This window comes from Microchirus variegatus (genome assembly GCF_963457635.1).
Source record: "Microchirus variegatus genome assembly, chromosome: 11".
Classification (NCBI taxonomy): domain Eukaryota; kingdom Metazoa; phylum Chordata; class Actinopteri; order Pleuronectiformes; family Soleidae; genus Microchirus; species Microchirus variegatus.
This window is the reverse complement of record NC_139812.1, coordinates 28,112,115-28,127,994: the sequence shown is the minus strand read 5'-3', so window position 1 is coordinate 28,127,994 and position 15,880 is coordinate 28,112,115. Positions and strand designations below refer to the sequence as shown.

General features: G+C 44.9%; 1 protein-coding gene across 4 annotated transcripts in view; it reads left to right on the top strand.

Moving 5' to 3' along the window:
* Positions 1–941: 941 nt before the first annotated feature.
* The window catches only part of rims1a (regulating synaptic membrane exocytosis 1a), a gene marked incomplete at both ends in the record, with an annotated part of 94,133 nt that continues 79,194 nt past the window's right edge, over positions 942–15,880 (top strand). For all 4 annotated transcript variants that reach the window (XM_083897577.1, XM_083897578.1, XM_083897576.1 and 1 more), the window contains 2 exons: positions 942–1,102; positions 9,510–9,584. In XM_083897577.1, coding sequence (XP_083753703.1) covers positions 942–1,102; positions 9,510–9,584 — 236 coding nt within the window. The remainder of the gene's footprint in view (positions 1,103–9,509; positions 9,585–15,880) is intronic.

Here is a 15,880-nt window from a genome sequence, read left to right as displayed (position 1 = left end):
GAGCAAGAGCAAGAGAAAGAGCAAGTGAGCGCGCTTGAGGGGCTGCGGTCCCATTGACGGTTCCGTCTCCCTGACAGCAGCTTCAGCATCATCATCATCATCAGCATCAGCATCATCAGCATCATCAGCATCAGCATCAGCATCAGCATCAGCAGCGGGGCTGGAAAACAAGAAGAAGAAGAAGAAGAAGAAGAAGAAGAAGAAGAGGAAGTCGCCGCCTCGCCCCGCAGCGACTCGGAGAACCGACACCGGACCGAGCGGAGACTTGACCCCCCCCCCCCCGGCCCCCCTCATCACCTCCTCCTCCTCCTCCTCCTCCTCACACACACACACACCTACCACCTCCACCCTCCTCCGCTCTCCTCCTGGCCGAAGCAAGCCAAGCCAGATATATCTCTCTCTTCCACCCCCCCCCACCCCCCACCCCCTCTCCACCCCACCCTCCTTCCTTCATCCCTGCACCGACAGCCGGTGATATGGGCTCCCCGTGAAGCGGAGGTGGTGGAGGGGAGAAGCGGGCGGGCGGGCGGTGGGAGGGGGGTGGGGGGAGAAGACAGCTGAGAAAAAAAAAAACGGCGAACCGGGAGACCACCACTACCACCATCACCACCACCACCACCACCACCACCTCCGCCGCTACCTCCTCCTCCTCCATCACCACCACCACCGCTACCACCGCTGCTGCTGCTACTACTACTACTACCGCCGCGGACACTGCCGCTTCTGCCGCCGCCCTGGCTGCCCCCCGACACCGCCATGGGATCTCCGCATCATCAGTCCCTCCAACCGTGGGCCATGTCGTGATCCGTGGGCTCAGCCAGCGGGTTTTCTATCCGTGATCCCGAGGAGGAGGAGGAGGAGGAGGAGGAGGAGGAGGAAGAAGAGGAGGAGGAGGAGGAGGAGGAGAGGATAGAGGAAGGTGGTGGTGGTGGTGGGGAAAGATGTTCGCCTCGGTGGGGCCTCGGGGCGGCCCGCGCCCGGCGGTCCCCGCGGCCATCCCGGAGCCGGACCTGAGCCACCTGACGGAGGACGAGAGGAAGATCATCATGGCTGTGCTGGCCCGGCAGCGAGAGGAGGAGGCGAAGGAGGAGGCCATGTTAAAGTAAGAGAGAGTGATGGAGAGAGAGAGAGAGAGAGAGAGAGTGTGTGTGAGAAGCAAAGAGTGAGAAAGAGTGAGATACTGGGGCCTGGACTGAAGGTCTGAAGTCCATCCTGCACCTGCACCTCCTCAGGAGTCTTCTTCACTCCACTCTAACCTGATCAGTGCATGTGTGTATGTGAGTGTGTGTGTTAGAGTGTGTGTGTGTGTGTGTGTGTGCGTGTGTGTGTGTGTGTGTGCACATCGTGCAGGCCCCTCACTCGATCACCAGCACAGTGAGTCCAGGACGAACCGCAACCGCCGAAAGACGACAACCGTCAGCGACGCCGCCGCCGCCGCCGCCTCAGAGTGTCACGAGAAACAAGTGTTCACTCGTGCTCGCATCACCTAGCAACCAGAATGCACGGTTCTGAAGTTAACCTCCTGACCAGCAGGAGGCGGTATAGGCGGTGTATTCGTCACGCGACAACTATTCGGTGGCGAGCTGCAAATGTCATAACACGTGTTTTCACAATTAGTAAACGCGTATGAGGCGACGACGATGGCGTAGGGTTTATGCGTTGCGTTTTATGTGTGGCGTTTGCGTCGTTAGCTTCTACTTCAAAACAGTTTTCTCGCGGGAAACAAGATGGCTGCCTCTGTAAAGCCAGGCCCTCGTCTAAGGTAGAGAAGGATGTTCAGAAAAAAGTTTGAGCCTCTAGACGTTGTTGTCGTTTTTGTTGTGTTTCGCTCACTTTGTCGTTGGGAATCACGATTACGATGTGCGATACCAAATAGCATCACCTAGCAACCAGCATGCATGTTCTGAAGTTAACCTCCTGACCAGCAGGAGGCGGTATAGGCGGTGTATTCGTCACGCGACAACTATTCGGTGGCGAGCTGCAAATGTCATAACACGTGTTTTCACAATTAGTAAATGCGTATACGGCAGCGATGATGTCGTAGGTTTATGCGTTGCGTTTGCGTCGTTAGCTTCTACTTCAAAACTCGAAAAAATTGTTTTTGCAAAACTCGAAAAATTAGTTACCTCGTCTAAGGTAGAGAAGGATGTTCAGAAAAAGTTTGAGCCTCTAGACGTTGTTGTCGTTTTTGTTGTGTTTCGCTCACTTTGTCGTTGGGAATCACGATTACGATATGCGATACCAAATAGCATCACCTAGCAACCAGCATGCACGGTTCTGAAGTTAACCTCCTGACCAGCAGGAGGCGGTATAGGCGGTGTATTCGTCACGCGACAACTATTCGGTGGCGAGCTGCAAATGTCATAACACGTGTTTTCACAATTAGTAAACGCGTATGAGGCGACGACGATGTCGTAGGTTTATGCGTTGGGGTTTTATGTGTGGCGTTTGCGTCATTAGCTTCTACTTCAAAAACGCGAAATACGGTTTTCTTGCGGAAAACAAGATGGCTGCCTCTGTAAAGCCAGGCCCTCGTCTCAGGTAGAGAAGGATGTTCAGAAAAAAAGTTTGAGCCTCTTGTCGTTGTTGTTGTTTTTCGTATTTCGCTCACTTTGTCGTTGCTAGGGGTGGGAATCACGATTCGATATGCGATACCAAATAGCATCACCTAGCAAGAAGCATGCATGGTTCTGAAGTTAACCTCCTGACCAGCAGGAGGCGTATAGTCCGTATTCGTCGCGTGACAACTATTCGGTGGCGAACTGCAAATGTCATAACACGCGTTTTCACAATTAGTAAACGCGTATAAGGCGACGACGATGTCGTTGGTTTATGCGTTGCGTTTGCGTCGTTAGCTTCGTTTTTGTTGTGTTCCGCTCACTTTGTCGTAGCTAGGGGTGGGAATCACGATTACGATATGCGACACCTATAGCATCGCGATACACCGATCCTGCGATGATTACTACAGATGCCGCACATGTGTTTACAATTAGTAAACGCGTATACGGCGATGATGTGACGTTTTATGTGTGCCGTTTGCGTGGCTAGCTTCTACTTCAGAAACACGAAAAATAGTTTTCTCGCGGAAAACAAGATGGCTGCCTCTGTAAAGCAAGGCCCTCGTCTAAGGCAGAGAAGGATGTTCAGAAAAAAGTTTGAGCCTCTTGTCGTTGTTGTTGTCGTTTTTGTTGTGTTTCGCTCACTTTGTCGTAGCTAGGGGTGGGAATCGCGATTACGATATGCGACACCAAATAGCGTCGCGATACACCGATCCTGTGATGATTACTTCAGTGCAACGACGAATCATACAGCGATACATCATGATATCTGTTTAACTGACGAAAACAAAGGAAGGAGCATCTCTTAACGTAGCTTATCCCGCCTCAAACTTCCTCTTCTTCGACCAGGTAGACGATTCCTTGCGCGTCGCAAAATCGCTGTAGCGTCAAACTTGCTAGTAACTTTGTTTTTGTAATCGCGCCACAAAGACCAGTCGTCACCGAGAAGTTCCGCAAGGACTTCTGGGAAAACTTCTTCTTCTTCTTCTACTTTTTAGCTGCCAACCATTTGGACGCCGTATTGGACGCCAACTTCAGAATCTCCTAAATAGAAAAGTGGAACCGAGCTAGAGGCGGACTTAAAGCGATGACGCAAAGAAGCGATGTCTTGCGACCATTTTCTGCGAATTCCTCCACGGACCAAAAAGTCGTAGATAGAAGCTATCGCTCGTGGACAACTACAACAAGCATGTCTGTTGTGATTGGTCTGATTGGTTAAAGGTCCACACGATTGCGTAACAGAGGTATTTTGACCTACATCACGTCTCGCACATTTTTACGCGAATAACTTTAGCCGTCGTTCCTGATTCAAATTGACGCAAACGGTACAAACAGCGGAGTTTGCGTAGCTTCTGGCCCATGCTAGTTCTTCTGAGTAAATACGTAATTCGTAATAATCGTATAATAAGTAATACAAGAGTTAAAAAACATAAATACAAAATACAGTGGAGATGAAGAACGTGGTTTTAATTTTAGCGTTAGCCACTTGTTTGTCTTGTTGACCAAACTTTTCTCCATTTTTTGGAGTTGTACAAGAAACACAATAATTTCTTCCAGACACAATGGAATAACTACGGTGGCCCAGAAGGCTCAATATCAAAAAACAAAAACATAAGCTCCAACACGAATACAGGGCTGGAGCGATATGGGAACATTTTTTTAAAATCACAATATACTATTTTTTAATAATCATTCAACATTGATTTATATCATAATATAAATCAAAACAATACATCTTACTATTTTAAGTGCATTATATGAGATATATGTGGATATAAAGCGACACACAGGTTGTTTCTCTGGACTCATGAGATGTTTCAGATCATACTTGCTTTATTTCTCTGGCTCTTTAACGTGAAACGAAGCGTATTTATGTGCGTTAGAGACGAGGAAATCGCCTATAATTAGGCTACAAATGTGTACAAACATTTTTTAAACGAGAATTATGACGATTTTTTTTCCAAATACAAACCAGGAGAATTCATCGCGGATACAAGATCCTCAAAAAATGTAACACCGTGTCTATTTTTTGACAGCCCCTCCCTAGCTCCCTCCCTCCCTCCCCGTCATGAGCGCCGCTAACGTCACGACAACCATTCACACCGAATCCTGCCTGTGAGGCGGGAGGGTGAGGGTGGTGTGGTGTGGTGGAGATGTTAAGGACAGAATTCATTGATGGATGCAGCAGGAAGATGATGATGCTGCTGCTGCTGCTGCTGCAGCTGAAGCCTGGCTTCAGAATAGTAAAAGTAAAAAAAAAAAAAAAGAACCCTCCTCGCTCCCTGTTGGCTTTTATCTGTGCAGCATCCATCTCAACAGCTGCCGTTCGCAGCTCTGGGGTGCGGTTGAGACCTTTTTTTTTTTTTTTTTTTTCCTCACTCAGCCTTATATGCACCGTATGTAGGCCAGCGCTCACATCACATCAGCCTGTTATGGAACCAGTAGGCCTACAGTATATAACGTGAGGGGAGGGCTGGGGAGGGAGGGGGAAAGGTGCCTGCTGTATAATGTCATTTCCAATCAGGAGTGACTTATATTCACCCCCGCTGCACCGCACAGGCATGGACTTCCACCAGAATTGCAGCAATCAGCCACACATCCATCCGTCCCTCCCTCCGTCCATCCACGCCACTTTCCCTCCATGTAGGACCTTCCAACACCCCCCCACCACACCATCCTTCCCTCCCTCGCTCCCTCCACCCTTTACATTTTCCGCCTGGTCGTCTGCACGGAGCCGAGTGCATATAGAGTGGCAGCAGTTAGAAAGATATAGTGCGACCCACCTAAGCCAGGCACGTCCTCCAGCCTTTACGTCCCTGTTCTATTTTAAGACCTCGCCGTGTGTGCACTGATAGCTCCGGCACTGGAAACGAACGGGCGGGAATATCGATTCATTGCATCTAAAAGAAGGAAACAGTCCAATATATGCAGTATTATATATACATATATATATAAATATGTACTGTCGAGTCAACCGTCAGCATGCATGTGACCTCAGCGCTGTTTCCTGTCATCAGTGCTTGTGTATGTGTGTGTGTGTGTGTGTGTGTTTGATTGGGTCTGCATTGAAAGGCTGCACCGGTTGAGTGTAAATCCATGCATTTTGAACGTACTCTCAGTGCAGAGCAGCGTGGGCTGCAAACAAAAGCAAAGCAAATTATTATAATTTTTTTTTTTACACCACAGCGCTGTAGAAATGTGGTAGTAAGTAGAGTAAAGGCCACATTTATACTTACACTACAACTGCGTAAAAAAAACCCTCGAGCCTTCATCGTGGTGCCGGATACGCGCCGCAATTTTCCTGCCCGATCAGTAGGGGTCGCTAGAAAGACTGTTGTTGTTGTTGCAGCCGAAGAACAACAGTGGCCGTTTCTCACCTGAAATAAATACTTTTTCTGTCCCGGAACGCAGTTTTAAGATCATTCCAGGCGAGAAGTTTATTCAATAAGAATTATTATTTAGCCATTTAGAGTCTAAACATGCGGTTTGTGTATTAAAGGTCACATAGAGTGGTCCTGTTGCACATAAATGTTAGTTATGGAGGTCTACTTACAAACATTAACTTGTTTTTATGCTCAAAAACCTCCTAGTTGCTGTAAACGAGCCGATAGAAATCTCTCTTTTCTGACGCTGTTTTTCTGCTGCGAGATTTCAGAGTGAACTTTCACCCCCAGAAGACAGAGTGTGTTGTGATTGGCCAGTACTATCCAGCACACCCGTTCTCAGAAGCGCAGCGCCCCCCTCTGGAACGGTGGATGCACTGCTCCTCATTATCAAAACATTGTTTTAACAGTGTTTAAAAATAGCTTCTTCACGACTCCCCGCCGCAGTCCCTTTGACGACCTTTGACCCGGAGTCAGACCCAGAGTCAGAAGACACTGTCGCTCGTGAAACACCTCCACAACGGACGTTATTCTTCTTCTGTGGTTCAATGTACGCAACCGGATGTGCCCGGACTAGTGCCCGGAGCAGGACGATCTGCTGTTCAGGAGAACCGCTGTTTACGTAACTATTACGGGATTTTCAGAGATCTCGCTGAGCCCCGAGATTACAATAAAACACAGTGTTCTCAGCAGTGACTGAACTGTTTGTTTAGAACCTTCAGGGCTTCGTAAACAAGGTAATGACGCAGATACACACTAAAAAAACAGCGTTAATTGGAACTTCCGGTCTAGTTCCGCTTTAAGATATGACGTATTTATAGTTTGGTGGTGACTTTGTTGGTGGTGATTACAGTAGCCCGGCGCAGAGCAGCGTTAGCTTAGCCCTGTCCTGAGGACCAATCGCAGCCCTTGCCGTCCCTGTTTGTCCCTTGACGGAGTGACGGACGATTGAAAAAGTATTTCGTGCACCCGGAGACGACGAAGTGGCTCTCCGACAGGCTATCCGGCGACGTAGAGGGCTCTCCGTAACCGACGTAGCGCACATAGGGAAGGGATGTGATAGCAATACCGCGCGGGTTCTCACGGGTCCTTGAAATCGTTGAAAGTTTGCGAATTTGGAAAATAATCGGCCTAAATAGACCCGGGTTATTCCTTGCGTGCCGCAAAATCGCTGTTGGGTCAAACTGGCAAGTAAATATGTTTTTGTAATCGCGCCAGTCGCCATCGAGAAGTTCCAACATCGCCGATGTGTCTATGTGGTATCTGTTCGCAAGGACTTCTGGGAAAACTTCTTCTTCTTCTTCTACTTTTTAGCTGCCAACCATTTGGACGCCGTATTGGACGCCAACTTCAGAATCTCCTAAATAGAAAAGTGGAACCGCGCTAGAGGTGGACTTATAGCGATGTCTTGCGACCGTTGTTGCCATTTTCTGCGAGTTCCTCCACGGATCAAAAAGTCGTAGACCATTCGTAGATAGCTATCGCACGTTTGTGGTATATAAGGGTCATTGGGCTGATCGGTTGTACGTGACTAACGTCAGTCATGGTTCCTCTTCTGGTGGAATTGCGAAGGCTTTCCGATGCAAATTGACGCAAACAGGACAAATCGGGTGTAGTTGGGTAGCTTCTGGCCTGGTTAGCTAGTTCTCGGGGGGGGGGGGGTGTTGGAGGTGTTGGGACGGAGCCTAAGTATTGAGTACATAATAATAATAACATTACAGCAAACTCATTTTATTTCCCTGAGTGAATTCCTTTTGTATTTGCTCTTCGTTTAGATTTACACTGAGACGTGGAACACCACATTTTTAAGGTTGAGGAGGATCAGATAGACTTGACATTGGATTGAAACGAATCATTCTTAATATTTAAGTGAGATAACATCCTTTTGCCGCGCGTCGTGACTCGTGTTGAAGGAGCGACTCTTTCGCCTCCTCCTCTTTGACAGAGCACAGGTTACACTTCTGCTCCACTTTTGCCGTCCATTGCTTTTCTGAAAGTATTTCCCAAACTGCTGACATCGCGACACACGCACTTATCGGCGCACACACACCTGCTCGGCTCACTTGAAAAATGCGTAAAAAAGTGGTATTGGGGTAAGGTTTTTTATGAATTGGTTGTCGGTACATCTGTACTTTAATCACTTTTTACCTCTCTTTGTCTCTGAAGACAAACATGTTCGTTTATGGAGGTTCTAGGTGCAGGTGGTGGACACTTCGAAAACCCTGTGCTACTAGGGGTGGGTCAAAATATCGATTTGGTCACATATATGTATATATATATACATATATATATATATGTATATATATATATATATATACATATATATACATATATATATATATATAATAAATAGTCCCCAGGAAAACTACGTTAATAGATTGTTTTCTTCAGTTCGACAGATATCGCCGACATCGTGCCGCACAGCTTTCTAGCTAATAACGCCATAGCTAACACAGATTGCGGCTGGCTAACTAATATCATAGCTCGCAGTTTGCTAACGAGTATTGTAGCTAACATAGTCCCTCGCAGGTGGCTTGCTAACGAGCGCCATAGTTTGTTAAAAAAATATTGTAGCTAACATCATGCCTCACAGCTTGGTAACTAATATCATCATAGCTAACATCACAGATTGCAGCTTGCTAACTGACCTTGTAGCTAACATCATACCCCACTGCTTGCTAACTAATATCATCATAGCTAACATCACAGATTACAGCTTGCTAACTTATATCATAGCTTGTAGTTTGCTAATGAGTTTTGTAGCTAACGTCATACCTTGCAGGTTGCTCGTGAACTAGCATCATAGCCTGCAGCTTGCTGATGAATATTGTAGCTAACATCGCACCGCACAGATAATAATGTCATAGCTAAGACAGATTGCAGCTTTCTAACTAATATCATAGCTCGCAGTTTGCTAAAGAATATTGTAGCTAACATTGTACCTCGCAGGTTGCTTGCTAACGAGCATCATAGTTTGTTAAAAAAAATATTGTAGCTAACATCATGCCTCATAGCTTGGTAACTAATGTCATTGCTAACACCTTTATTCAGGAAAGGGGTTTTAAAGGGTTCTCTGGATCAAAATGGTTCTTACTGGAACCATTAGTGTTACATAAGGGTTTTTCAGAAGCAAATGGTTCCAGGTAGAACCTCAGCCCTTGTAGAAGGAAACCTTTTTTGGAACCCTTATTTCTAAGAGTGTAGTTCTCACAATGCTAATTGAGTCCAACAGCTCCGCAGGACTCAGGAAGCGAGGCGAGAAGGAAGCGCAACATTGCGTAAGTAAAGCGAGACCGAAACTGGAGGAAGACGGAAAAAGCCAAGACGGGCCCACGAAGCGTTTCAAAAAAGGGTGGATTCTTCCGGACGTTCTGCAGATTGACGGCGATTGTTGCCAACTGTAGCAACTATTTAGCTTGAGGAGGGTTGAGGATGGTGTGAGTTGACTGTTCGTTGTAAGTGTGGTCGTGAAGAACGTCGACCCGGTGGGAAACATCCAAGAGGACGTTTTTTTGGGGGAGGATTTTTTGGTGCTAACGGCAACTTCCTATAACTTTTTGTGTTTCAGAGAAGAAAAGCCCATCCAAGCGCGAACGGTGAACCTGGTGGGTCAGAAGAAACCTCCACAGCAGAATGACGTCAGGTGAGTGGCGGCGGCGGCGCCGTTTTCGACGTACAGACGCCCTCGGAATATTTGTTTTCCCGCTGCATTGACGTCACTGCGTTGTGACGTTTACATTCATGCTTTTGTTGTGAAATCCATTTCACACTTAGGACGAGTCAACTGTATATATATGATGATGATGAACCTCCACGTTCTGGCGTGGAGTGTGTGTTTTTCCAAGAGTGACTCAGTCAGGGAATCGCGGCGGAGCGACGCCTTATTTTAGATTTGAAATACTGTTCGTTCTGTTGTTAGCGCAGCACAGCACTGGTCTCGTCTGCTCGTCTGTTAGTGGATAATAGCGGCGTAAAGATGTACGGGAGCAGCAGCAGCAGCCTGATAAATCCAGTCCACATCCTGTTGAGTCATCAAAGACCAGCTGATGTTGTGGTCCTCCTCCTCCTCCTCCTCCTCCTCCTCCTCCTCCTACTCCGACAAACGCTCGGACGTCTCTGGCTGGAATCGGAACGTTTCGGTGCGTCTCGCGGTTTTGCTCGGCAGCAGAGCCGAGCAAAAAAAAAAAAAATTGTAGCTAACATCATGCCTCATAGCTTGGTAACTAATATCATTGCTAACACCAGAGCTCGTGGCTTGCTAACTAACACTGTAGCTAACATCATACCTCGCAGCTTGCTCGCTAAGTTAGCATCATAGATTGCAGCTTTCTAACTAACATTGTAGCTAGCATCATACCTCACACCTCGCTAAACAACATTGTAGCTAACATTATAAGCTCACAGTTTGCTCGCTAAGTAGCATCATAGTTTGCAGCTTTCCAACAAACATTGCAGCTAACTTCATAACTCGCAGCTTGCTCGCTAAGTTAGCATCATAGATTGCAGCTTTCTGACTAACATTGTAGCTAACATCATACCTCACACCTCGCTAAACAACATTGTAGCTAACATTATAAGCTCACAGTTTGCCAACTAACACTGTAGCTAACATCATACCTCGCAGCTTGCTCGCTAAGTAGCATCATAGTTTGCAGCTTTCCAAAGAAACATTGTAGCTAACTTCATAACTCGGGACCGTACCTATTTTCCCCGGGTCCTATGTTCCCCGCTTTGTATGTGACCGGGGAACATAGGACCCTTTCTCTAACCCTAATCCTAACCCTACCCTTTTTCAAAAAAAGGATCCTATGTTCCCCTGTCACATACAAAGGTGACCTTTTTTGGGAAAAACGGGGAACATAGGACCCGGGGAACATAGGTACGACCCCCATAACTCGCAGCTTGCTCGCTAAGTTAGCATCATAGTTTGCAGCTTTCTAGCTAACATTGCAGCCAACATCATACCTCACACCTCCCTAAACAACATTGTAGCTAACATTATAAGCTCACAGCTTGCTAACTATCACTGTGGCTGACTTCATACCTCACAGCTTGCTCGCTAAGTAGCATCATAGTTTGCAGCTTTCTAGCTAACATCATACCTCACACCTCGCTAAATAACATTGTAGCTAACATTATAAGCTCACAGCTCGCTAACTAACACTGTAGCTAACATCATACCTCACAGCTTGCTCGCTAAGTTAGCATTATAGCTTGCAGCTAGCTAACTAACATTGTAGCTAACATCAGACCTCACACCTCGCTGAACAACATTGTAGCTAACACTATAAGCTCACAGCTTGCTAACTAACACTGTAGCTGACATCATACCTCGCAGCTCGCTTGCGAACCAGCATCATAGCTTGCAGCTAGATAACTAACATTGTAGCTAACATTACAACCTCACACCTTGCTCAATAACACCTTAGCTAACATAAGCTCGCACTTCGCTAAATAACATCATAGCTAACATTATAAGCTCACAGCTTGCTTGCCAACTAGCATAATAGCTTCCACCTTTCTAAATAACATCATAGCTAACATTATAAGCTCACAGTCTGCTTGCTAACTAGCATCATAGCTTCCACCTTTCTAAATAACATCATAGCTAACATTATATAAGCTCACAGCTTGCTTGCTAACTAGCATCATAGCTTTCAGCTTTCTAAGTAACATCATAGATAACATTATATAAGCTCTCATGTCGCTAAATAACATCATAGCTAACATTATAAGCTCACAGATTGCTTGCTAACTAGCATCGTTGCTTTCAGCATTCTAAATAATATCATAGCTAACATTATAAGTTCTCACGTCGCTAAATAACATCATAGCTAACATTATAAGCTCACACGTTGCTTAATAACATCGTGTGTTGGTCAGAGTTTAGCTTTAGCTGGAAAGATTCTTCCCATCTCATCTCTAATTAGTGTGGATTGGATAGTTGTGTTGGTCAGGAGTGATTCCTGTTAATGGCTCCACTCAGTCATCATCTTTCTTTGCTGTGTGTGTGTGTGTGTGTGTGTGTGTGTTAAGTCTGGTCATGTGATCAGCGGTTGTTAATAGAGGCTTGAATTGCCAACGTTACTCCGAGTTGGGACTGTTTGTTTTTACTCTCTTTGATGCTGCACGAGCTCCCGCCGACTTGTTTGCACGTCAAAAATGCCGTCGCTTCCTCTCGCTGCGACTTTCCCTTTCGCCTCTAATGTGTTTTTATCCGCCGCACAATGATCAAAGGATAAAGGCTTGTTTATGTTCTTCCCATGTGTTCGCTGTGTGTGTGTGTGTGTGTGTGTGTGTGTGTGTGTGTGTGTGCCGGAATGTGCGTGAGTGGGATCAGAGAATGAGGTTGGATTACAGCGTAATTCAGCTGGATCACATCTGACTGTCTGAGGATTCCCACTGTAACCCCCCCCTCCTCCTCCTCCTTTCCCTTTATAACATTATACAATCTGTGCCTTTCCGGTCAGTATTCCCCAACATTATTCACCAAACATTACAGTCACTAATCTTCCTGCCGAGCTGGAACAGAGATAATAATATACCATATACTGGCCTATAAGTCTTTTGGTTTACTTAGTCCATTCTGGTCTAACGGAAAAAACAGGGATAGGAATTCCGGGGGAATCGCAGGATACGAGATACGTGGCGCACAACGTCGATAATAATGCAGGATTATCATCAGCGTTGACGCAAGGAAAACAGCGGATTTGAGTCTCTCAACAAAAGGCTCAAAAGTCTAAAAATACGCCCGACACCCGACACCAAACTCCGCAGAGAAAACGAGCAATTTGACATCATCACACTTACGGAGTTGTCGATCCGCTGCTGCCTCCGTCGGTGAGTTACAAACGTGTTACTTTGTGACTTGAAATCCTTTGTTAGGATTTACCGACGCGACGCAAACTTAGCAAACAAAGCAAAACGGCGCTAAAAATCACAGTTTTCTCTATGGACTTTGGTGTGGGAGAGTGAGTTGTTTCTAACTTCTGTTTTTACTGTCGCAGAAGTCTGTATAACGATGAGATAATGTGGCAATACCTCCCCTAACCCTACATTTTTGCCCTAAACCTAAATTTTGCATGTTCACGTGCGATTTTGCCCTTATAATCAACCCTCAAAATGAAGTGAGCTTAAAACGAAGAGGAAATGGCCCATGATGCTTTGCAAATTCAGCGACAACAAAGATGGCGGCCACATCTGCCGAGGAACATTTTCGTTGTGATATATTTTTTGCAAATAAGCGACGTTACAATGTCCAAATGTGTCGTAATGGGTTTGATATACATCCAAATGACCGTTGAGCTTTGAACACTAATGTCAGAAAATAACTGACGATTTTATGAAAGCAGCTAGCTAACTAGCTAGCTAGCGGCTATATGCCGAGTGCTTCGAGAGAGTATGTTCGTCATGCAGAGCTACAGGACGGGCAAACGCACTTGGCAAATAGCTGCTAGCTAGCTAATTGGCTAGCATTATGAGATCAGAGCTTGCTAACTTACACTGTAGCTGACATCACACCTCGCAGCTCGCTTGCGAACGCGCATCATAGCTTGCAGCTAGCTAACTAACTAACACTATAACCTCACACCTTGCTCAACAACACCTTAGCTAACAGAAGCTCGCACGTCACTAAATAACACCATAGCTAACATTATAAGCTCACAGCCTGCTTGCTAACTAGCATCATAGCGTTCAGCTTTCTAAATAACATCATAGTTTAAATCATCATTCATGCTGTTTTTCCTGAATGAAAATAGTAGCACGCTCCACCGGTAGAATTGTCAACGTGTGACGTAGGTTAGCGCGTTCGTTATGTTCACTACGCTAATTTGCATTTAGCGGTGTCCCAATACCACTTCCCTCAACGAGGGGAATTATAAGGGGAGTTATTTCGAATAACACTTTTATTATTTATTATTTATTTATTATTAACCGCACACCGAAACCTCATTCCTCTGCAAAGGCACCGTGGATCCACCGCAGTGTGTGAGATGTTTACACTTCACATCGCTGAGCGTGAGTGGCCAGGTGTCCCCTGATAGCAGGGTACCATGGCGATGGCCCAGCAGTCCCATAATAACCTCAGTGAGTCCTGAGATTGGCGAGGAGTCATTTCCTCACTTCCTTTAGGGATTGGCTGTCATCCCGGTCTTCCCATGAGTCCTTGCTCCAGCGGGGGGGAGGGGGGGGAGGGGGGGGGGAGGAGCATTTGTGCTCGAATGTCAGAGTTTCATCTTTACTCAACCAGACGTAGAATGAGCCTCTCGGTGCAAACACTGAATTGTTTTAATTCAGACGTCAGAAGGAAAAAACTAATTTTAGCTTGATTTTAGGACGTAGACTTTAACTTTCCTTGATAACATGTTTTAATTCAGGTTTTTATCAAATAAAAGTCAAGAAACAAGAGATAATTGGATTTTACTTCCTTAAATTAAGTAAATTATTTATCCTTACTCCCTTTGGACACTTTAAAGTTTTTTTTTTAAGTGTGTTCTATTTTACATTTTGCATTTTTATGCATATTAAAGTCATATTTTTACATTCTGGTCATTCATATTATATAGGGGTTTTATCGTGATTAATATCGTATCGTGACTTAAACATTGTGATAATATAGTATTGTGACTTAAATATCGTATTGTGACTTAAATATCGTGATAAATATCGTACTGTGACTTGAATTTTGTGATAATATCGTATTGTGACTTAAATATTGTATTGTGACCTAAATATCGTATTGTGACTTAAATATCGTGATAAATATCGTATTGTGACTTAAATATTGTATTGTGACCTAAATATCGTATTGTGACTTAAATATCGTGATAAATATCGTATTGTGACTTAAATATCGTATTGTGACCTAAATATCGTATTGTGACTTAAATATCGTGATAAATATCGTATTGTGACTTAAATATCGTGATAAATATCGTATTGTGACTTGAATTTTGTGATATCATATTGTGACTTAAATATCGTTTTGTGACCTAAATATCGTATTGTGACTCAAATATCGTATTGTGAATTAAATATCGTATTGTGACTTAAATATCGTATTGTGACTTAAATATCATATGGTCACTTAAATATCGTATTGTGACTTAAATATCATATGGTCACTTAAATATCGTATTGGTGACTTAAATATCGTATTGTGACCTAAATATTGTATTCTGACTTAAATATCATATGGTCACTTAAATATCATATGGTCACTTAAATATCGTATTGTGACTTAAATATCATATGGTCACTTAAATATCGTATTTTGACTTAAATATCGTATTGTTACTTAAATATCGTATGGTCGTAACATTGTGTCGTATTGTAGCGTATCTGCCGATTCCTACGCCTAATATGTTATGATATGATAAACATTCGTGGCTAACGGCTATGCTAATTATTGGTAGATGCTGATGGCAACTGAAGCCGATAAAAACCTGGGTACGTCGCAGATTCATCCGTTAGCCGCGAGCGAATTCTGATCTGAACACATTCCCAGTGGTGTTTATTCCTTATTTTTTGTTGTTGTTGTTGTTGACCAGTGGGAATGAGGTATCACACACCGGTCCTTTAAGAGTGGGGACGTCGTCGCCCACTCGCCCTCAGACGGACTGTGAGTGGGTAAACGCTAAACCAGTGTGTGTGAACATGGATTTTGTGCGTTGTGTGAATTTGATTGTTAGTGTGGAGGAGTGTGTGTGTATTTGTGTGTGTGTGTGTGTGTGTGTGTGTGTACATGCTGTGTGTATATATATATGTGTGTGTGTGTGTGTGTGTGTGTGCGTCCTGTCTGTGTGCAGCGTTGCCAGGCCATATGGAGCTCTGTCTGGGGAGCACACTACCCACTTAGCTCTGCTGTTGGCTCTGGTGCTCTCTCCATCTGTCCCTCCTCTCTCTCTCTTTTTATCTATTTATCTATCCATACATGTG